Genomic DNA, 25363 nt, shown 5'->3' with positions numbered 1-25363 from the left:
CGCCAACAAATCTGTAGCCCTGATTGCGACATTTAGATGTTTCGCAAGTTACACCATTTCCTGATTAAACACTTTTCATGATCCTACACAATATACGGGACAGGATAGCCTGATCTCACGGCAATTCGTACGAATTCGACGAGGTGGCTAATTCGTACGAATTCATACGACCTCACTCGTACGAACTAGTACGATTTTTCCTAAATCGTACATATTTGACGATTTACCCAATTCGTATGAATTCATACGAATGACCTACCCCTGACCCCGCCCCTAAACCTACCCATCACGTGAGTTTAGACAAATCGTTCAAATTCGTACGAGTGAGGTCATACGAATTCGTACGAATTAGCCAATTTTCCCACACTCGTCCAATTCGTACGAATTGGTCGTGAGATAGCGTTGGACAGGAACAAGTATGCACTCTCTCTTGAATTCATTTTATTGACAGGAAACTTTACATTTAATATTTTAATTTTCAACGTTCTGCAATCCTTTGGTTACTGCTGCACCCTTGTGGTGTAAAACAGCTTCATATTTAGAATAGAATAAAATAGAACAGAACAGAATATAATGTATTACCACTTAGCTATATCAAATTGTAAGATTTGATGAATTTTGGTGAAACATATATTCTATTTATTGTCACTACTTGTTCCATTTCCTTGAACTTCATTAACACATTTTATTATAATATTTATTGAACTAGTATCATAATTTACTTAGGCTATACATAGACACTACAAAAATTATTTGTTAATGCATAGCTGATATTGCTGTAGACGTTAGCGCTTCTGTGATGTGGAAAGATAAGACCCAAAAGCGAAATGCAAAGAACAGTCTCTTTAATTATGAGGGCGAAATCAGTCCAACAGAAATATATACTTCTTCAGATAAATAACAGAAAAGCAGCCGTAAATGCTGACGCTCCAATAACGTGAAACAGAAAGTCTCTTTAAATGTAGGCAGCAGAAAACAGTCTGAGAACAGGATCCGGCGGGCTCTGTCCTCTGATCTCTTTAGAGAGTGAGCGGCAAGCGGTTGGAGAGAAGAATGCTCTGTGATCGTCAGCAGCTGGCAGGCTAGACAGAGTGTAGAACAAAAGGTTAGAATCGAACAGATAGGGATAGACATGTGCCTGGCTGGATGTCAGATCGGTCTCGCACAAGACAGGACTCGAAAAAGACTTGGACAGGACAGATACAGCCGGTGGGGAGAAGCCTCTTGCATGAGTAGAGTACGAAATAATCTGGCAAAAAAGCAGGGAAAAGGGGAAGCTAGAAGTAGCAAACATAATTAGAGGGAAGAGAGAACAGGTGTGAGAGAATGAGCGTGATAACAAGTTGCAACTAGAAACAGCTGAGGGTGAGTGAAGGTGCGCGAGGTTATGTGTGTGCGTGTGCGTGTGAGTGTGTGTGTGTAACCAGAAGAGGGAGACAGAGAAGGATACCAGATTCATGACAGCTTCATAATTTACAAACAGATAGTCACTTGTCTCCATCTACAGGCGTAATTCAACTGTAGGCTAAAGAACCACTGAAAAAAACTACATGTATGCCTTCTGATTGATTACAACTGTTAGGCTACTTATTTAAAAACATATCGATATGGTAGTCAGACATAAATATAGCCTATATGGCAATAGTTTGTCAGAAATGTAGGCTAGTTACATCCTGTCTTCTTGTCACAGTTAAAATCCTCATTTCAATAAAATGTAATAAATATTTTTTCCAGGTTAGGCGACTCTTAATCACTCATACCACTTAGATCTAAGTGGAAATAAAAGATATTCTGATGCAGGGAGGAGATCCAGTTTGGATAATTCATCAATATAATCACAACAGTTAAAATCACTTATATTTCCAAGTAAAATATAATTAAAACACTCTAAGTATAATATTCTTAGCCTAAAGATAATTAAATTTGGTTGAGAGATCTCTCTTTGAAAAGGTTGCGAAGGAGCTCAGTCTACCTTGGAAGGAGTCCAAGGTAGACTGACCGGAACAGAAAATATATACTTCTGCAGATGCTTATCAGCACAGGGCTAACTTCCTCTTTCCGATCTCATTTTTTGTGGTTTCACACATTGAGGTGTACACACATTGTCTCGTACCCCAAATGTGTCAGAAAGTTGTTAATCTTAATACAATACACAATACAAAACTACTGCACATGTCTCTTCTGCAAGATTTTCAGCTAAGATAACATTAGTTTATCACTTTATTCTGAGACATTCGAGCATTCTTTGTCTGTCTATTGGAAACTTATAGACTCTTGACCTGATTTAAACAGCTATAGCTTAAGTTCACCCAAAGTCAATCAGCTACATTTGAGGCATAAATATGAATAAAAGAAAATAATTTAACATACATTTCAAATTATACTAATGGTAAACACATCAAATGATAATACTAATGAGAAACACAACAACATGATATTAATGATTTCTTAATAAATGATTTTTAGGAACTAAATGATTAAATGATATGTAGCAAATTAGCTCTATGAAATATTAATAATCAATAATAACTGGTTATAATTGATTATGAATATTTGGATCAGTTAATATAATTTACTTACTGTCGTGAATTAATATTACAATCAATTAACCTGTTTGTCCCGTGAACACTCAGGATTAATTGTTTATTAACTCTAATAAATGTACATTTCCGGGGCATGGGAAATGTCTTTCTTAATTTACAGTACTACTAAGAGCAGTAGCCAAAATCTAAATGATTAGTGACTCCAGTTATGAGCTTGAGACACGGACAACTTTACGTGTGACATGAACAAGATTATTAACTAGTCTAAACACTTAAACTACTCTAAAATACGCATACATGCATACAGTTTACCAAGGGAAAGAGAGCTGAAGCAGAATACAGGAAAGCAAGAAGTTATAGCATTGTTTGAAATTCAGCAGATGAGCAGATGAACAGCCTTGAGCAAACCATCAGTTTAGTTCTAACACGCCCCTCTTTAAAAGGGGTAAGGATACTTAATGTATCAAATAATGAGACTAAGTTTGATACTTGCATGTCTTGCCCATTTGAATTAAACTGTCCTGATGCAATTTGTTGAGGCTCCAGTTGATCTTTGCTGATGTTGTCTTGATGAGAGAGAACCAGTGGTAGTCAGAGTATCTTTGGTGAATGGAAAGACAAGGCCGCAGCCTGCATGGCACAAGCTAGGTGGTCCTTAGAAACTTCTAGTTCAGCATCATCTTCATATCAGCATTCCAGTACGAGAGTAAGAGAGAGATAGCTAAAAGCTGATCTTGGGTTTTTAAAGTGTGAAGAAGTAACACCCTATGGAGGTGTGTCAGCCAATGAGAAGATTTCCCTTTGGAGGGAAATTTTTACTTTACGACCCATTGTTCAAGCAGGCCTTTGAACATGTAATCTGATTGGATGTTTAACACAAGAATCTTTAAGATGCTTATAATATTAATGCATCACAAAGTTAGCAAAATGTAATGTAAATTAACAAATGGGAAACGAAGATCGGAGTTTATAGAGACCAAACAAGCCACACATATGATTTTGGTTAACCATAATATGCAAAGTCTGAAACATTAACCCAATAGAGTTTACAAGAATACAAAAGCCAAACCACATAAAAGGAAAATCATGAGATGGGAAAATTACATACATGTTTACACATTTCTCACTGTGGTTATATATAGAATATAGGATTAACAGGGTTTATTTCTCCTCCTCTGCAAGAGTTTAAGTGAGAGTCGCAGCTCTCTGGAAATTCCTTTGGGTTGTAAAACTCTTATCAGTCTCAGTGTGTGTTAGCTTCATTTGGGATGTTAGTTTTTGGGGGAAGTTTCACAGGCATTTGTTGGGAGAGTGAGTTTACTGGATTATTCATTAAATAAATGAATAATTTGTGTGTGTCTGATTGGTCCAGACGCTACAGATAAAACATCAGCAAATGATAAAACATAATCAAGAATTTTTTTTTTCCCCTGCTTCATCATATATGTCTCATCATGAAATGGTATTACATACTAAAACAAGTCAGGAAGTCATCAGGCATCTTCAGAGCCGCTGCTTTCACTTCCATCCACTTGGAAGTGAAAGCACAGCCGTGGGCGCATCTGAGCACAGTTGATCTCTGTGACAAGATCTCGAAACTTCAGCTGATCTCTCAGATAGGCAATATGAGAGGATGCTTACTTGCAATACTTGTGGTCCCACTTTTGAAACATTGCATTTGCAGTGATGTAGTGAACTTTGATGGAGACATCAAGGACTTTGTAGTTAGTAAAAGTAAGTTGTTCGTTCTTACTGACCATCGACTACATCAGATGAGACTCGATCTTTCTGAGGAGAAGAGGAAGGACATCACTAATGCCACTCATCAAAATAGAGTCAACATTCTAGTGCCTTTTGACGACAACGACACCCTGATAACCTGTGGGACCTTTAGAGATGGATATTGTGAAGTTCTTGATCTGAATGACATTACAAAGAGTATTTACGATGAAAGTATATCGGTAGGACCGAGACAGAATGATAAATCTGTTGCGTTCATAGCAGGTCCAAGTACCAGTAAGTATCTTTTGGTTGGGAAAAAGGACGAACAAACAAAACCTCAAGATCCGTATCCTGTTGTTAAATTGTGGAACACTTTACAGTCTCAAACTGGTGGGATTTTAAACTACATAGAAGAAAAATCAACCCCCTTCATCCAGAGCACCGCTAGAGATGTGGAGTTTGTTGACGGATTCCAGACAGTTTCTCCCTCAGAGTCCTACTTATTTCTCAACGCAAAGACTGACTCGGAGAGGAAAGTGCTCGTCCTGTGGATGGACAGCAATAAAAGAAAAAAGTCAGACATCTTTAAATCCCTACAGGCTGCAACGATAGAGTGCTGCAATGATAAAGCTCGTCCAGTGCTCGTCTCCTCCACCGTTATTCCCTCAGGGAACGGTGTTATTTGGGCAGGAGTGTTCAGTGCGCAGAATCAGCAGGATCCGGAGAACACCGCGCTGGCTCTGTACAACATCAGTAGAGTTCAAGGCAAAGTGAAGGGTTTCTGCGCTACTGGTGAAAAATGTGAATCTGAGGTTGGAAAATCAGCATTATGTAGAATATGTTGCATGAGAAAACTTAATTTCACTATTCACCAGAATCATAATATTTTTGTTCTTTGTGTTGCAGAGTGGTAGTAACCTTCAGCCGCTCTCTGTGGTGTTCAAGTACAGCTCAATGTCATCAGTAGCAGCAGATAGAAGTGGATCCTGGATTGTGTTGTTCATAGGAACCAGTGATGGACAACTGATAAAGGTCTCCTTCACCTCTCAATAAGTTTTCATTTCTAAATTCCTGCCCTCCATTTAATCTGTTGTTTACCTCTGCATTTGAAATACTATCACAATTTATGATTTGTATTTCTGTTTGTTGTTAGCTGGTTTTGGATGAGAAATTCACACCAGGCTGTCCAATAGTGCTGTACAAATCTGATGATGAACGAGCAGTGCTTCCCAGAATGCACTTTGATCCAGTAGATTTATATATCTACATCGCTGTGAGGAAAGAGGTGAGGTTTAGAAATGTGCAATTAACAAACAAACCATTGGCAGTATGTCTCTACTCTACTGATTACATTGAATCGTCACACTTATCTCTTTCTGCTCATGTTTTTGATGTAGCTCAGAAGAGTGTCTGTGGTTCAGTGTGATAAATACAGCTCTCTGAAAGACTGCAGAGCTGCTCTGGATCCTCTCTGCGGCTGGTGTGTGAACACACAGAGGTGATCTGCCTTTATCACATGGGACTTTTCACACATCACACATGATATCTGATTATCATCACTTAAAATGGTTCACTGTTGAACAGTCTTTTAAGTTCTTATCATCTATATGGACATGGTGAGCAGTGTGCAAACAGTACGTGATAAATTGATGTTTTTATCCAGATGTTCTACTCAAGATGAATGCTCAAATACTTCATGGGTGTCCATCCCAAAAAACTCTCTTAAGACACAGCTGCTTTCTTTTCAGATGACAGAGAATTCTGCTAGAAAGGTAGAGGGTCATAATCTGGAAGTATTTATCATAATTTAGGGAATATATTTAATAAATAATTTATATGACTACCAAACATTGCCCTCTCCTACACAGGTTACTCTACATCTTGCCTTGAGTCTGGAGAGCACAGGAAATCCCGCCTTCTCATGTTCCTTCACCACAGGAAGTGTGAATCTGTGTGACGGGTCTGATCTGACTGCAGTTTTCCCAAACTGCTCCTGTAGTTTTCCTGACCACATACTTTATGGAGGTTGGCTTTCTATTAATAAAGTTGTATGTGCGCTATTATACAGTACATTTTGTAGTCAGAATATGATTTTTTTTATAACCATAAACATTTTTGATAATCTATTCAGTTTCAGAAGTCTCTGCTACTGTTACCATTAAGGATCAGAAGATCACAGAGACACTGACACTGAGGAACTGCTCCAGTATCACAGAAAACACAAATGCTTCTTATACACAGTGAGAAAATGAAATTCAGTGTGAAAAATTGCATAGTACAGAAATGATAACACAGAGCTTTATAGGTTATATTAATAAATCATATCATGAATCATGAATGCAGGTGTGTGCAGTGTGTCTCATCTGGGTGTCAGTGGTCCTCTTCCTCTCAGCGTTGTGATTGGACACATGGAACTGGACCGCAGTTACTCATACAGGTGAGACATGCTTCATTATACGTATACATATTGGGAAATACGTACTGTATATGTAACCTTTAAAAAATTCAAGATTATATTAATTAATTGTTAATAGCTTAAATATCATTGTGTAAGATGTAAATGAACAAGTAAATGAACCGCTCAGTTCTCTCTCTATTTCTACTTTTTAGGATGCATGTAAAGATCTACGGCCTGAGATTATCTACAGAGTAAGTGTCATACTGATTATGAACCCAACTTCACAGAATAGGGATGTTGTTTTTTCAGTTTGTTCCTATTTCAAATTAATATGACTCAACTTATGAATATGACTTTACAAGTGTCTGAGTATTTTGTTTTGCTTTTACTTTTTCTTAGGAATAATTTGCTCATAATCTTCTCTTAAAGGGAAAATGTATCCAAAAATGAAAATTCTGTCATCATTTACTCACCCTCATGATGTTTCAAACCCGTAAAACTTTTGTTAATCTTTGATACCCAAATGAAGATATTTGTAATCAGAGAGATTTCTATCCCTCCATTGACATCCTACGCAACTATTACTTTGATGCTTCAAAATGTTCATAAAGAGTTTTTAAAAGTAATCCATATGGATTGAGCGGTTTAGTCCAAATTTTCTGACAGATTTAATTTTAGGAGTTTATATAAAGCCATCAAGTCTCTACCGAAAATTTGGACCAAACCACTCAATTCATATTAGTTTTAGAATCTCTTTATGAACTTTTTGAAGCGTCAAAGTGGTAGTTGCATAGCTGTCAATGGAGGGACAGAAATCTGTCAGATTTCATTAGAAAAATATGTTCATTTGTGTTCCGAAGATGAACGAATGTCTTATGGGTTTGGTTGGTATGACATGAGGGTGAGTAATTAATGACAGAATTTAAATATTTGTGTGAACTAACCCTTTAAAACAACAGTAGTTTTCTTGTACATCATATCAGCAGCAAACAATGTGTCAATCATCATGCTTTTTAAATTATATATATTTTTTATATGTACAATTATATATTATAATTTTATTCTAAAAAATATGTTTTAACTTCTGTTCATTAAAAATGTTGTGGTCATATTAAATGATATAGATTTTTTTTTTTTTTTCCTGTACGTCCTTTCTTTACTGAGTGCAACATTTTGTGTCCTGCAGAAGCCAGAGATTCTCTCTCTGGAGCCCAACAAGGTTTCTTTCCATGGCAGAAACAACATTTTACTAAGAGGAAGGAACCTGGAATCTGTTACTAAAATCCATATTCAAGGGGATCTGGAGTTTATTCCTAAAGAGTGAGACTCTGTGTGTTTGTGTTTAGTCGTATTTATGAATGTGTGTAGATTGATATAAATGATATTGTATATCTGTGCATGAATGTTTCCCCTCAGATCTCCAGTGTTTGATCGCTCCAACGACACTTTAAGGTTCCACATTCCTCCCAGTGGAACTAAAGGAACAGTGAAAGTGTGTGTTGTTACGCCTGACGACCGTTGTCATGGTAACAGTATCATCACTTACAGTTCCCAGCCCAGCTGCACAGGAATACAGCCCACAGTCTCCTGGAGGAGGTAAGAGCTTTCAGACCACTGGCAGAACAGCTTCCATATCCCATCAGTGCCTTGAGATGAAAACTGCACATTTTGAATGCCATGCTCATGGTAATCTAATGGCATTTTAATCCTGAAATATGCAAGAATGCTGTTTATATGGAAAATGAAGATTTGCAAAGTAATAATCTGCTGAGATACTGTGGAGAAACACATGTATGTGAGATTAAAAGAAATTAAATCAGAAGTTAGAGTCATTAAGTAATTTCCTGTATGTTTCATAATTCTGAGAGCTGCCGTTTACTGACTCACATGTGACCTTAGACTAGTATTGTTTAAATTTTAGAGGTTCAGAAAGAGTAACTTGCTTGCTGACAGCAAGACCGTTCTTAATATTCTGTATTACTGGCTGAAATGGTTAATATCTCTATAATAAATATTTTAATATATATAATTTTAATATATGTATTAATATCTCTTCATTCAGTGGTGGAAGGAAGATTGATCTTCAGGGGAGCAATATGGAATTTGTGGAATCAGTTATTGCCCGTCCCTCTAATAAAGAGCTTCAAACACAATACAGCAGAAGCTCAGGGGTAAGACGTGTGTTTATTACTCCTGCAATTACTCACAGCACTTTATCTGATACACAGAGGTCAGCAATTCAAACAGCCCAGATTCACACATGCACTGCATGAGGTCTTATTTAGAAAGAAATGTCATTTATCTGCTCATATAATTGTTAAAAGCACTTCAGTGACTCTAAATATGTAATTGGTTATTTTAAAGGGGTTACTTTATTTTAAGGCCTTGGATTATCCCTCACTCACAAACGTGTATACAAGTGTGTGTGTGTGTGTAAAGTCTTGAACTATATATATATATGTATATATATATATATATATATATATATATATATATATATATATATATATATATATATAGTTCAAGAATTTGGGGACAATAATATTTTTTGTTGTTTTTGAAAAAAAAAATGTTTTGATATGTTTTTTCAGTATAATTTAATTAATAGGATGTACAAAAGTACAGTATTTATTTGAAATCTTTTTACCTTTGTCACTTTTGCAGCCTTGCTAAATAAAAGTATTAATTTCTTTATAGACAAACCGTTAATTATTTTCATGTTATGGGTGGTAACTGACAAGCAATATTAAAATTCTATATAATATATATATATATATATATATATATATATATATATATATATATATATATATATATATATATATATATATATATTCACTAAATATTATAGAATTTTAAAATTGCTTGTCAGTTACCACCCATAACATGAAAATAATTAGCAGTTTGTCTGTGTCAGCTCATGCAATTTTATTGTGTTTTATTGCTTCGGAGCTTCACGTGTCACATGTATTGGAGTCATATCTTCATTCTCTCTCTTTTCTCAGGATGCGTGGTTTCTTTCCCCCCGTTATGATGGCAGTGGACTGTTAAGCTTGTCAATGAAAGTTGGAAACGCCACTATTGACTGTAAGCATTTTTCCTACGAGCCTGATCCAGAATTCATTGGATTCACTACCTTTCAGGTGGCCAACGACCTACAGGTCAACATTAAGGTGAGTTCAGCATTACAGTGAGTTTAAGGTCAATGTACAGTCTGCATGTTTTGGCACACATGCCTATTTTTTCCAGGCCCTGGTGTTAAAAACTCTCAGAAAATATATTATTGTGAGCAGTCAGTGTTTTTGCACATCAGCATGTGAATCTCACAACCTCTTCTACATCTCTTTCTCAGAAAAAGGCAGATGCATTGACCTTGAGTATGAGTGAGGTGAAAGTGACTGGTCTACAGGGAGATCAGCAGTATCAGTGTGTTTTGGAGAAGATTGAGTCCAATGCCATCATCTGTAAGATTAAAGGAGAATCAGGAGCCGTCACAGATGTGGACTCAATAACTGTACGTCTGGTTTTTGATATCTTCAATTCTTTGGTAAATCTATAAACATGGAAGTTCATAATTTGACTTGATAATTGCTGTTAACAGTGCTGTGTTAAGTTTAATTTAAATCTTATTAAATCAACTTTATGAGATTAAAAAACTGCTTTTCATTGTCATTTAGATCACGATTGGGAATTATGTTCTCAGGATGGGGAATACAAATTATTTGTTCTGCCTCCGTGCACAGAACACACCTGGCCAAGTATGAAAGAGCAATGAAAACACTCACAGAAAAAAAAAATTATTCTAAAAAAAAAATGTTTTTTGTGAAAAAGTTTAAAAATTATTAGTTGCTATTTCTAAGACTAGAGAGCTCTATACTTTTTATATCTGCGTATTTCTATGGAATTATACATTTGAGCAGTTTGCATTTTCTTTTATATTCTTCATATATATATATATATATATATATATATATATATATATATATAGTTAATTATTCAGCTTTAAACTATTCAACAACCTCTGTGTTCAAATATCCTGTGAGAGCAATCCTGAGACTGAACATCAGGTGGCGCTATATACTTACAATCAATTCAAAGTTCCTGCAGAGGACTGGTTTGTTATTTACAGTTATTTTGTAAGAGAATGCTTTCATTGATTATTTTTCATTGAACACCTACAAAATTTTTCTGTCATTTTTTGTTATTAATCTGATCATTTATGTTATCATTATACTGCCTTACACCTCATACTTACTAATAAACATGCCGAACATAAATCCTTTAAAAAAGAGTCTGGTCTGATTTAAATTAACAAGCACACATGAACTCACAGAAACATGCCTTTACTTCTGCTAGTCACCAGCACACATTTCAGAGCACAGCGTAGTTACTCTAAAATAAAATAGAATAGAATATAATTTGTCTATATTTCTAACATGAAATAAACCTTAAATATCTTAAGAACACTAAAAGGTCTTCTAAACACAGATCTGAATTGTTCTGTATGTATCATCATCACATGTACTATGTTGTATACTAAAGATTCCACATTTTTAACAAACATACCAGCTGTGCATAAAATTGTAATATTTCATTGTAGTGCCTTTATTTTTCATACATTCAATAACATAATATATACAAAAGTGTGCAAATATCAGCCTAGTTCAGCTAAGCTAATATTATTATTAGGCTGTTTTTGTTGTTATTATCATCATCATCATTATGCCAGATGAACCGATGAGTTAAATAATGATTTTCAATGCAAAGAATTATGTTCTTAAACTACTTTCTTTCTGCATATACTGTAGGCTACAAATGTAGACCTATGCTTTTTCTATTGTCTGCGAAGTGCGTGATATTTGTGTCCAGTTACGATATTTGTTTCATATTGATTTTCAGAGCCTTACAGTCAGGACACTAATACGAATGTTATTATTAAACAAGTTGTTATACAAACTACGTGGAAAAAAAATCTTACTTCATAAAAAACCCTTCCTGTTGATGTCATCAAATCATTTCTAAAACGTTTAGGCCTATTCTACTTTTTAATTGTATGCTTCGGTATACAAGGAACGCAGATCTTTTTTTTATTTTTTTTATTACATTTCACTAAAGTAACTTTTTGGATAGATAAATGTTTCAGAAAGTAAGCTACAATTTCTCTGTATTTAAAACACCCCACCCTCCTCTCACAGCACTGCTTCACTTCCACTCACTTCACTCGCGGACAGGCCCGGATTAAGAATTCAGAGGCCCCTGGGCACAATGTCTTGTAGGGCCCCCCTCCCCACCCACACAATCAAGCTTTTGAATTTCAAAATTCGATTCAGCGCGGGGTTATTTGAAGACTGCGCAGGGGCGGGTTGTTACGTCAGTGCTTTCTACACCTGCGCTTGACCAATTATTTAATTTTATTTAAATTAATACAAATATCAGCATGCTTTTTATTGGTTATTAGGGCTGTAACGATATGCGATATGAAACCGAAATCGGACACTCAGATCCACAAACCTGTGTCGCGGTGTGAGAAGGCAGAATCACGACACGTCCCTTCCAACTCCCAGAGTTATCCTTCCCATCCAGATCCAATGCTACCACATCTTTAAATTACTATTAGTATTATTTGAAGTTAACATTCTAAAATACGTAGACCTACACCACAAAACTAGTTGAGGATAAATTCTTTAAAAATTGGGCAATTCCAACGTTATGGATCACGTCTACATTAAAAACTTGAAATATAAATTCTCAGAAAATGCATTTACTACCAATATATTGAAACGTCTGTTTATATATCCATACTCCCTTAATAAAGGCGTCCAGACATTAGAAAAATATCAGTCTACACATGCGTTTTAGATTTAATATGAGGGAAATACACATGCGTTACGGACGTGACACAAAAAAATCTTTAACTTTTAGGTGAAAAAATCATTTTAATCAATGTTTCATCAATCAATTGCCTGGATTTAATAAATAAGAAGTAAATATAGCAGACAATAGATAATCACAACACGGAGGCGCCGGCGCGTGAACTGGAGCTCGTCTCATAAATGAATCGGAACTAAGCGTATACGGTAGACTACTTGCCTCACAGACCTGAGAAATATATCTATAGAAAGTTTAAAATGTATACTTTTAAACAAAACAATTCAAAACGAAAGAAAACAGACTGCTCTATGCTTATGTAATCCGTATGAAATGTGCATTTCTCTCTGGCGCGTTCACTACTGCGAAGATTGCGAGTCAGCATCGTCAACTTAATCTTTGCAGCCGACACTGACAGTGTTTTTGTATCAAATCGTGGATCAAAAATCGTGATACGAACCGAATCGTGGGTTTGGTGTATCGTTACAGCCCTATTGGTTATACATGGTGTCATTATTTGAAATGTAAAGAAAATTCTTCCCCTTGCTTGGGCCCCAAGTGCGCATAGGCTCCTCGGCCCGTTCCCATAATGCCCATTGGGTAATCCAGGCTTACACGCGGACACATTTGAGAGCAGATGATCACTGTAACAAGATCTCACAAAAGAAGGCCTGTCCAACTGTCTCTTACAAAAGTAGGCCTGTCCAACTGCTCGTTAAGATAAGAGTTATTTAAGATTATAATAAATATAAAGTCTGCTGTCAATAAAATGATTTCAAGAGAGAGTTCGTTTTACTCTTATTTTATTTAGGATTATGAAAAGTGTCTCATCATGATATGGTATAACTTACAAAACAAGTCAGGAAGTCATCAGGCATCTTCAGAGCCGCTGCTTTCACTTCTATCCACTTCAGCCGTGGGCACATCTGAGCGCAGTTGATCTCTGTGACAAGATCTCGAAACTTCAGCTGATCTCTCAGATATGCAAGATGAGAGGATACTTACTTGCAATACTTGTGCTCCCACTTTTGAAACATTGCATTTGCAGTGATGTAGTGAACTTTGATGGAGACATCAAGGACTTTGTAGTTGGTAAAAGTAAGTTGTTCGTTCTTACTGACCATCGACTACATCAGATGAGACTCGATCTTTCTGAGGAGAAGAGGAAGGACATCACTAATGCCAATTATCAAAACAGAGTCAACATTCTAGTGCCTTTTGACGACAACGACACCCTGATAACCTGTGGGACTTTTAGAGATGGATATTGTGAAGTTCTTGATCTGAATGACATTACAAAGAGTATTTACGATGAAAGTATATCGGTAGGACTGAGACAGAATGAGAAATCTGTTGCGTTCATAGCAGGTCCAAGTACCAGTAGGTACCTTTTGGTTGGGAAAAAGGACGAACCAACAAAACCTCAAGATCCGTATCCTGTTGTTAAATTGTGGAACACTTTACAGTCTCAAACTGGTGGGATTTTCAACTACATAGAAGAAAAATCAACCACCTTCATCCAGAGCACCGCTAGAGATGTGGAGTTTGTTGACGGATTCCAGACAGTTTCTCCCTCAGAGTCCTACTTATTTCTCAACGCAAAGACTGACTCGGAGAGGAAAGTGCACGTCCTGTGGATGGACAGCAATAAAAGAAAAAAGTCAGACATCTTTAAATCCCTACAGGCTGCAACGATAGAGTGCTGCAATGATAAAGCTCGTCCAGTGCTCGTCTCCTCCACCGTTATTCCCTCAGGGAACGGTGTTATTTGGGCAGGAGTGTTCAGTGCGCAGAATCAGCAGGATCCGGAGAACACCGCGCTGGCTCTGTACGACATCAGTAGAGTTCAAGGCAAAGTGAAGGGTTTCTGCGCTACTGGTGAAAGATGTGATTCTGAGGTTGGAAAATCAGCATTTATGTTCTCAATATAGATGCTTTTTTAATGTTTTTATTGTTAATTATTATAAACAAATGTTTTTGTTTTTTTACAAATGTTTAGATGTTCTACTGATTTAAGTTATGTATAATAATTGTAATAGAATATATAATATGTTGCATGACAAAACTTAATTTCACTATTCACCAAAGTCATAATAGTTTTGTTCTTTGTGTTACAGAGTGGTAGTAACCTTCAGCCGCTCTCTGTGGTGTTCAAGTACAGCTCAATGTCATCAGTGGCAGCAGATAGAAGTGGATCCTGGATTGTGTTGTTCATAGGAACCAGTGATGGACAACTGATAAAGGTCTGTCTCATATCTTATTTTTCACTAATTTCTGAAAAACCCTCCTCTGTAGAAAGAATAAGGCTGTAAGTAAGTTTTATGTTATTGTGTCATTTATGTTATTCACATGGTCATGAAAATGGACTCTAGTTTTAAAAATGGTCCTGGCATTAAAATGATAGGCCTATAACTACTGCAAACACAAGAAGTGGTTTCTTTCCCAAACTTACTATTGAGAGCAGAAATAATATTAGATCTGTGGATTTGGCCATTCACATATTCCATAACGAAACGTCTTAACCAGATTTTAGCTCAAAGGAACACTAATCTCTATAATGGTAACTTGATTTTTAAAAAATGCATTATTACACAAAACAGAACTTGAAACATAATTAATATAATAAAACATAATTACATATTTATAATACTGAGACCCATCACTTTCAACTATTTCAATGGTAAGTACACTCAAGGTCTTTAGTACACTTCAATATACTAGACGTACATTTATTGGCGGGGGAGATTATCACAAAAATTTTAGGACCTACATACAGACACTTGGAAAAATAAATGAATAATTATAAGCAATGACTAATAATGTGCTTCGTTAATTGCTCATATTTTCACTCTGACTCTCTTTTTGTGTCTTTATATTAAAAGTCTGTTTTAGTTTCGGTTAGATCTGTAGTTTGTAACTTAGTTTCTGCATTTCTGAGAAACTTGAGCACTTTTGTGGAATCTGTGAATAATCATACGGTGATAGGTACTCGATATCTTAGTGACATGAATAAATTACATGAATAAAGTCCAATCATATAATGATTTGATTTGAGTAAAGTTTGGATAATGATGAGGTTTGTATTTTTAGTTTATGCTGGATGAGAAATTCACACCAGGCTGTCCAATAGTGCTGTACAAATCTGATGATGAACGAGCAGTGCCTCCCAGAATGCACTTTGATACAGATTTCAAACATATCTTCATCGCTCTGAGGAAAGAGGTGAGATTTAAAACTGTACAGTTAATAAAAAAGTGATACTCAACATTTAAAAAATATGTTTTAACCTGTTGTTTTTTTCATGCTTGACAAAATTTGTGAAGCATTTAGATTTTGGCACCTTTTCACAATTTCATGATGCTGCATTTACACAATTATTAACTGTAAATATAGCCATTTTTAAAAAAAAAAATCGAGTGTAATGTACATTTATATCACCATACCTTACGTTATATTATCCTGACATTAAATTAAGAAACTATCTAACACTGCTGCAATGGGTTTTACTAGAGCTGCGGAGGGAACAACTGTAATCTGACAACAAATTTCTTCTGATTGTTGTAATCAACCTATCTGGGGTTTTATTTCTCATTTTTAAAAAGCAGTGGGAACGCAATAGTGGATGTTTATTTGCTTTCTGCTCATGTTTTTGATGTAGCTCAGAAGAGTGTCTGTGGTTCAGTGTGATAAATACAGCTCTCTGAAAGACTGCAGAGCTGCTCTGGATCCTCTCTGCGGCTGGTGTGTGAACACACAGAGGTCAGATTCATATCTGTTGCACTTGTAAAGTATTTATTAAGTATGCTAGCTACTTAAAAAAATCAGTAACATGGCCAACATGATGCAACCTGGCATAACAACTCTAAATGATATATTTCTGCTTGTCTAGATGCTCCAACCAGGACGAATGTTCAAAATCTCCATGGATGTCCACCCCAAAAGACTCACTTCAGGAACCTCTGGTTTCTTTTCAGGCTTGGGATGACAAATCTTCCAGAAAGGTATTATATTTGTTTGAAATATTATATAACTATTTTTCATGCCTTTGACAACATATTAGCAATTCCTATTGACATATCAATACCCTCTCCTACACAGATTACGCTACATCTTGCCTTGAGTCTGGAGAGCACAGGAAATCCCGCCTTCTCATGTTCCTTCACCAAAGAAAGTGTGAATCTGTGTGACGGGTCTGATCTGACTGCAGTTTTCCCAAACTGCTCCTGTAGTTTTCCTGATCACATACTTTATACTGGAGGTTGGTTCTCTGTCAGTGCTTTGGATTGGTGTAGTTGTTTGCTTAAGAATGTGCACTTGTAGTGTACTTCATATTATAAAAGTATATATTTAAAATATATATATATGTATTAACGAGAGTACACTTCCATGACTAAACACTTGCCACACTTAAGTACACTTAAAAAGTGCACTTCGTAATAATTTCAAAAAAAAAAAAAAAAACTTTAAAGTATATTTTAAATCTTTGTTTTAATAAGTCAGGTACTTGATTTAAATTTGAACTGTAGTGTCATTCAATGCGTTGATATATTTTAAAAGTACTTAATTGCAACCTCATCATTGCAAATGTATAATTACAAATATATTTAAAGAGCTATATGACATAACTTTTTAGTTTATCATATTTCAGACAATAGGAGTATGAAATTATGTATACTTAAAGGGATAGTGCATCCAAAAAGAAAAAAATATTTCCCCTTGACTTCCATAGTATTTTATTTCTCCATATGGAAGTCAATGGGGTCCATCAATTGTTTGGTTAACCATATCTTCAAAATATCATCTTTTGTGTTTATACAATTTATACAGGTTTGGGACAACTTGAGGGTGAGTAAAGGATGACAGAATTAAAAAAATTTGGGTAAACTATCCCTTTAAGTATGTTAAAAGTAATTTTAATTGTATTTAATATAATTGAATTTAAAAATTAGTTTCATTTAATTGCAAATAACATGCAATTAATGTCTGAAAGCATTATATTTAGTTTGCAGTTTTGCACACAAGTATTATTCTATAATAATTAGTCAATCTTATTTTTCTTTCATGTAGAATTAAGCTGTTTCCTGTGAATATAAGAGATTTCTGATTCATTAGCTGCTAAAGGTAATTAACTGGAAGAGTAACAAAGTTCAGGAAATGGTTAAACTATCTGTGCAACAAATCAGTGAGTTTATGATTACAATAATAAATTAAGATAATGATATAACAAATTCCAGTTTACAATATCAAGATATTTTGCAATATCAAGCATAACAAACTGTTTTTGTACAACTAAAGTAACTGGAAGTGTATGACATCAGAAGCCAAGCACGTTCAAAGTTTTAAAATGGCCGCTTCTGCTAGATTAAAATAAGGTGGATGAAAGACAATTAGCACAAATGATTTCCAAATAACAGATCAAGAAACTGTAAATACACAACATTAGACTCAAATCAGCAATACATAACCTATGATGACAACATACATCAAATGTGCTGTATTCTGAAATTGCCTTCACTACTAATTAACATAATTTTTTTCCTAGTCCTTTTTCTTATAATCTGTGTGTTTTTGTTTTGTTTGTTTTTTCATTTAAACTCCGGGACTTGTAACATTGATTCAGTAATATGTGTGTCTGTTCGGCTGTAGGGAGGAAAGTTCTGTCTAAATTGTATGACCACAGAGCAACCGCACAAGAAATGTCTTATTTCCATGAGTTATTTCCTCTCACTTTCTCAGCAACAGTAACCATGGTAGTAAGCCTCAAGTCATGACCCCTCTGAAGCCACAAAAAAAAAAAAAAAAAAAAAGAGACAAGATTTAGATTCAAATGTCTGGCAAATGCATACAGTAAATATAAGTGTGAGAATCCTGAGTCCTGATCAAACTTGTTTTTTTTTTTGTTGTTTTTTGTGATGACTAACTATATCCAGAAAGCCACGTAATCATTTATAAAATCTCATTCTGATTTTTTTGTAATCCATTCAGATTTAAATGTCTCAGTTGATGTTGAGGATCAGAAGATCACAGAGACGCTGACACTGAGGAACTGCTTGAATATCACAAATAATTCACCAAATCCTTCATATACACAGTAAGAACTGCACCGCCTAAAAGAGATTCTTTCATTCTTCAAAATGCCATAAAGTGTTTTAACACATTTCAGTCACATTTGACATTAAATAAATGCAGGTGTGTGCAGTGTGTCTCATCTGGGTGTCAGTGGTCCTCTTCCTCTCAGCGTTGTGATTGGAAACATGGACCTGGACCGCAGTTACACGTACAGGTGAGACCATGTTTAACCAAACTATTCAATGCAGTATATTTGTTTATTGAGAAATAACAATTATCTTCATAAAAAGTCAAGATGATTCATTTATGGTAGCGGCTATTTGCACTAAGTGAAAATAGTAGTTAGATGCTAATTATTACTTACAGTGCAAATAGTGGCAGATACTATGTGCACCTCAGTGTATTGTAGTTTACTATAAAAAAAGTATACAATAACACTTTTTTAATAATTTCTTGATTTTTAATTAAAATAAATGCTTCTCCGACCTGACATGCGATGGGAAAAGGGAGGAGAATGAGTTCAGAAAAAATGTGCCACTACTTCTGTTACCAGCACAATTGATTTAGGTAATTTTGTCTGGCTCAACCAGAAAATGGTGGCCAGAGTTAGTATAAATGGCCTTTGCCAAGAAGGCAGGCTGTTTGCACTTAATTTATTGTTGATAGCAGAAATATCATTGTGTTGACTGAAGCGAAGTCAGGAAGTAAATGAACCGCTCAGAGTTCTCTCTCTTTTTCTACTTTTTAGGATGCATGTAAAGATCTATTCTCTGACATGGACTACAAAGTAAGTGTCATGTGCTGAGGATTTTGTTTTTATAAGCACCATAGGCCATGTAAAATGTTCTTTAAAATACTTCTCAAAACAAAATGTTCAATTACTTATATACTGTGCTATATTATGGATTTTTTTCCATGTCTTTGTCTGTATGATGTTTTCAATGAGCCCACCATTTTGTCTCCTGCAGGAGCCAGAGATTCTCTCTCTGGAGCCCAACAAGGTTTCTTTCCATGGCAGAAACAACGTTTCACTAAGAGGAAGAAACCTGGAATCTGTCACTAAAATCCATATTCAAGGGGATCTGGACTGTATTCCTAAAGAGTGAGATTATGTGTGTTTGTGTTTAGTCGTATTTATGAATGTGTGTAGATTGATATAAATGATATTGTATATCTGTGCATGAATGTTTCCCCTCAGATCTCCAGTGTTTGATCGCTCCAGCGACACTTTAAGGTTCCACATTCCTCCCAGTGGAACTAAAGGAACAGTGAAAGTGTGTGTTGTTACTCCTGACGACCGTTGTTATGGTAACAGTCTCATCACTTACAGTTCCCAGCCCAGCTGCACAGGAATACAGCCCACAGTCTCCTGGTATAGGTAAGAGCTTTCAGACCACTGGTAGAACAGCTACTACTGTACATACAGGCGTTTATGTCATTGTGGGGACTTTCTGTTGACTTTCTGTTAATTTTATTATAATCAGGACCATGCCCAGGGAGTGACTGTAAAATCCAATTAGTAAACCTTACTTAAAAAAAAGCATGCAAACCGATTGCCTTGAAAAAAATGAGTAAAGTGAAATAGGTATAGTGTGTAGTACTAACAAGTGCATGTCTAGTAGTGTATACTTACAAGAGAGTTCCAGTAACTTAAAACTAATTTGTATAGTATACTTGACCATTTACTTTAGATGTACTCATTTGTGTTAACTCTGTTTTCTGCATACAACTTGGAATTACTGAGTTTACTTTACTTCAAAAGCAATCCAGTTTACTTGTTAAAACCATGCAAACCTATTGCAACCGATTGCCTTTACTCTCTATCATCTATTATAAATCATTGAGAATAGTTTCACAATTTTACAAAGATAACATTTACAACTGGACAAATAAATTTAAGGAAATGATACAGTTCAAAGGTAAATTTATTGTATTTGTTTTCTTAACAACTGACACAGGGGTGGTCCACACAAGTTTGCAATGGGGTATACAATGCAAAAAAAACGGAAACACTTTATAATAAGGTTCATTAGTTAACATTAGTTAGTGTATTAACTAACATGAACTAACATTGAGCAATACATTTGCTATTTGTTAATGTTAGTTAATAAAAATCCAGATGTTCATTGTTTGTTCATGTTAGTTCATGAGTTAGTGCATTAAGTAATGTTAACAAATACAACCTTTGATTTTAATAATGTATTAGTAAATGTTGAAATTAATATTAACTAAGATTAATAAATGCTGTAGAAGTACTGTAGAAGTACTTAGTTTATGTTAACTAATGCTAACTAATTAACCTTATTGTAAAAGTGTTACCCAAAAACCTTTTATAGCACAAAAATATAAATAAATGTATATAAAATCTGAATAAAAATAAATATATTTGAGACCATACCCTGACTCTAACACATTCTTAACAAACAGATTTAACAATTCAATAAATGACAATTACTCACTTTAATCAATAACATGGCGTTCCAAACCCGTAAGACCTTCGGAACACAAATTAAGATATTTTTGATGAAATCTGAGAGCTAAGACTACAGTTTTTTTTTACAAAAAGCACTCATGTTGCTTCATGAAATGAGGTTAAACCACTGGAGTCACATGAGCTACTTTAATGATTTCTTTCATTGCTGCCTATTGAGGAACAGAAAGGACTAGGATTTCATTAAAAGTATCTTCATTTTTTGTTCTGAAGATGGAAAAAAAAAAGTGTCATTACCATTATGCCTTTAAGTGGATAAGTGACTATTAAGATTAAAGTTCACAGTTAAAGGGTTTATCAACAAAACCCCACAACACTTTAGACAACAGCTAGATAGCTTGTAAGCAAAACCATGATCAACTCAGAATTATAATAAAAAATTAAGGCTGCAGTAAACTCACCCCTGTATTAATTTGCTGCATAAGCTCATCTAATTTCTCTCCAATGCTTCTTGAAGACTTGTAGACTGTGACAAAGAGTGGTGTGTAGCGATCCACAGCAACATAAAAGTTACTCTGTGGTGAATATCCTGTTAAACTCTGCAAACACCTACAACACAGGCAAAAAAAAAAAAAAAAAAAAAAAACATGGGACAGTGTGGAAATTTTTCAATGCATGGTCAGGCCTACAGGCCAATTCTAAAGACAAACCTAAAAAGAATGTGGTTTCTCATGGTGGAAAAAGGGATATGAATAAGTACTTACTTGTCTCTCTGTAAAAAGAGCTGGCCACTGCTCCATCTGCATCCACTATCTCACGTCTTCGCATGAGAAGGTCTGGTCCATCTTTGATGCAATGAGAGTTCCACTAGGGAAACATCACTAGGGATAACATCACTTAACATTACTAAGTTTCTCATCTTGTTAAAAGTTGGCTAATTTTATCAGCAGTGATAAAGCAGTTGAGTTTGAGTAAAAAATAAATAAATAAATAAAAATCTTTTACTGTGCTTGGCTGCTTGCATTACAATCTGAATTTACTAAATTAAAAATAATAGTATAATGAATCATCATCAGATCATTTCACCAGATTTGTAACCTTAATAATTTACAAACCAATGCCAACAGAGGATAATGCATCAGTGAAAATGGTAAAATAGAAAACGTAACTCTTACATTTGGGACAAATAAATCGCTTTTCAGGCATTTCAGGAACTGTTATGGTACCTGATAGTTTTATGCGCAAAAACAGGCCAAACCATATTCTTCAAGCTCAGAATATCACAATTATCTGGTACACATTAAGGAAATCAGTAAAATATTAGCGACAGACAGTAAAAAAAAAAAACATTTACACAAAAGTCGCATGCTTGATTACTCACCTTATTATTATTATTCCAAAAACGTTGCGAAGCTCCAGATAAAATTGTAGGCAGTCTGTCAGTCTTTCCAAATCTGCAAATTTGGCGCCGAAATACGCACGCATTTTCTGCACATTAGGCACGCTTTACTGCACTGCTGCCTCTCACTGGTTTAGTAATGTCATTTGCATCCTTTGTTGCTAATTGCTTGTTTCAAGTAAGCGTCACTCAAACGATTGATTAACTTGTTATTTTCACCCTGCAATTGACTGTAACTCAAAAACACCTAGTAAGAAGTATGTATTTTAAATTACTGAGTAAAGTTAACTAAGTTCATGTGAGTCAGGAAAGCTATTGGATTTTACAGTGAGAGTTCATGTTCAAAATGTAGGGGATTTCCTTCTTTTATCCATGTAATAGACTCCAACGCTGTGCAAATTTCATACATACTGTAAATAAAGTGGGATTTTCTATCCCATATAGAAACCTTATATATATATATATATATATATATATATATATATATATATTCTGTATAATGTTTTTTTTATTATATAGTATTATTTTATTCCAGTTTCACCTTCCATGATTCTGAAGTCTGCTTTGTGATTAAATTATTTTAAATATCTCTTCATTCAGTGGTGGAAGGAAGATTCATGTTGAAGGGAGCCATATGGAATTTGTGGAATCAGTTATTTTCCAAGATTCTGATGAAGTGTTCCAAACAAATTACAACCGAAGCGCAGGGGTAAGAAGTGCTTATTATGCTTTCATTGGGCTAAAAGTGAGCTATTACCCTAAAAAAACATCCAGTCAAGCAGCTTTCAACATTTTATCTGATATGGAGATCAACAGTCAAACAGTATTTCACAGTCACACATATAGTGCATGAGAACTTTGTCAGGTTGTTTCATTAATTTACCACTAGTATAATTGTAAAACATTATTTATAGTATTCCCAGCTTATATGTAGCTTCATTTAGTCATATTTTAATTGTCTCTCTTTCTCAGGACATGTGGTTTCACTCACCAAAGGGTTATAGATATAACATATTTAGGTTGAAAGTTGGAAACTCCACTGTGGACTGTAAGCATTTGTCCTACGAGCCTGATCCAGAATTCATTGGATTCACTACCTTTCAGGTGGCCAACGACCTCCAGGTCAACATCAAGGTGAGTTCAGCATTACAGTGAGTTTAAGATCAATGTACAGTCTGCATGTTTTGGCACACATGCCTATTTTTTCCAGGCCCTGGTGTTAAAAACTCTCAGAAAATATATTATTGTGAGCAGTCAGTGTTTTTGCACATCAGCATGTGAATCTCACAACCTCTTCTACATCTCTTTCTCAGAAAAACAGAGATTCATTGAACTTGAGTATGAGTGAGGTGAATGTGACGGGTCTACAGGGAGATCAGCAGTATCAGTGTGTTTTGGAGAAGATTGAGTCCAAGGCCGTCATCTGTAAGATTAAAGGAGAATCAGGAGCCGTCACAGCAGTGGACTCAATAACTGTACGTCTGGTTTTGATATTTTCTTGCATATGGTAACTGTAATGTTGCCTCTTAATTACTGTTAAGTTTGACTGTTAAGTTTAATATAAATCTTAGTAAACTTCATGAGATATTTTATGATAGATATTATAGATAATTTATTACATTGTAATTTCAGATCAGCGTTGGAGGTTCTGATGATCTCATGACGGGAAAACGTCCAGAGTATTTGGTGTTTTTTTCTATAGTATTTTCTTTAATATGCTTATTCTTTATTCTTATCTTTTGCATTTTGTTATCAATTTTTCGAGTGTACACTATCCAATCTGTTTGTTCTATTCAATGGCCACTGCAATTCAGATACACACAAACACACAGTCTTTATAATTAAAATGCTGCAGTAAAGTCTGCAGTACCTATAAGTCAGAGATCCCCACAGTAATATTATTCTTATATAATTTCTCACCCTTCTGATCTTGTCAGATCCATACTGTGGAGCTGTTCTCCAGACAGCAGGTGGCGCTTTACACTCACTTATTATAATACACCGTCATTCAAAGTTCCTACAGAGAGGACAAGTCAGCTATTTAGTACTGTATTATTTTGTAGTAGAAGGCTTTGAGTTTTTTTTTTCATTGTATCATTTCATTGTACCTACACAATTGCATTGTTCTCTTGTTAATCTTATATTTTATAGATGTAATAAGTATACTGCAAAACACAGTTTAATTACAAATAAACATTTTAAAATGCTTTTCTTCAAGTCCATGTCAGATTATTACTACAGTTATAGGACTTATCTCTGCTATTAATTGCAATATCATTATACTATATTTCTAAATACTGAGCAATACATACAGAAATATGTGCCAAAATAAATCAGTGCCTATCTTAAAAAAATTCACAAATGGAAAGATTCTTTCTTTTTTCAAAATGAGGGGTGAAACCAAGAAAAACTCCAAACTCAGTGTTTGCTCTAAATCTAACAATGCCGTATTTGAAGTTAGACATATTTTCCTCTATTATTCTGCTAATAATGTCACTTCAAATGACCTTTGTGAAGAAGAACTGCTTCAAAGAACTAAATTTACCATAATTATTCTGGCAGAAAAGCATAATTATTAAAATCACAAATACACAGAGAAACACACTCATACACACAGCACATGCTTTGAGACACAAGCCATCAGACAGTGATAAAAATAAAGGTATGGACTATAGCAACAAGTCAAGCCGTATTCCTGAGCTCTTCGCTTGTGGAAGGATCAAAAGCACATTATCTTCTAGGAAAGCCACTTCTTCATATTTTTGTTATGTGTAATATATTTTTTTAAACAGATCATTTAGAGTTAGATGGGGAGTCTGAGAGGGTAAATTAATTCACCCTTCTAATTCACCTATATTTATAAAGTAATGTCCAGAGAAGATATTAGTTTTTAATGACCCTACAAGTTGAAATAAACTATTAGACTCAAAATA

At 35.0% G+C, this 25363-nt stretch overlaps 1 protein-coding gene across 1 annotated transcript; it reads left to right on the top strand.

Annotated features, from left to right (window-relative positions):
- Positions 1-4168: 4168 nt before the first annotated feature.
- On the top strand, positions 4169-24445 carry LOC307157152 (plexin-C1-like; the record flags this gene model as incomplete). The annotated part of the gene is made up of 15 exons (XM_079868941.1): positions 4169-5077; positions 5178-5297; positions 5419-5550; positions 5663-5763; positions 5929-6037; positions 6134-6290; positions 6403-6505; positions 6609-6702; positions 6876-6914; positions 7850-7983; positions 8080-8259; positions 8726-8834; positions 9669-9836; positions 23744-23905; positions 24063-24445. 15 exons carry the CDS (start codon positions 4169-4171, stop codon positions 24273-24275), a joined length of 2730 nt encoding a protein of 909 aa, XP_079725067.1. The 3' UTR covers positions 24276-24445.
- Between the last annotated feature and the right edge of the window lie 918 nt (positions 24446-25363).

The sequence above is a fragment of the Squalius cephalus genome (genome assembly GCF_949319135.1).
Source record: "Squalius cephalus genome assembly, chromosome: 4".
Taxonomy (NCBI): domain Eukaryota; kingdom Metazoa; phylum Chordata; class Actinopteri; order Cypriniformes; family Leuciscidae; genus Squalius; species Squalius cephalus.
This window is presented reverse-complemented; position numbering and strand designations above follow the sequence as displayed.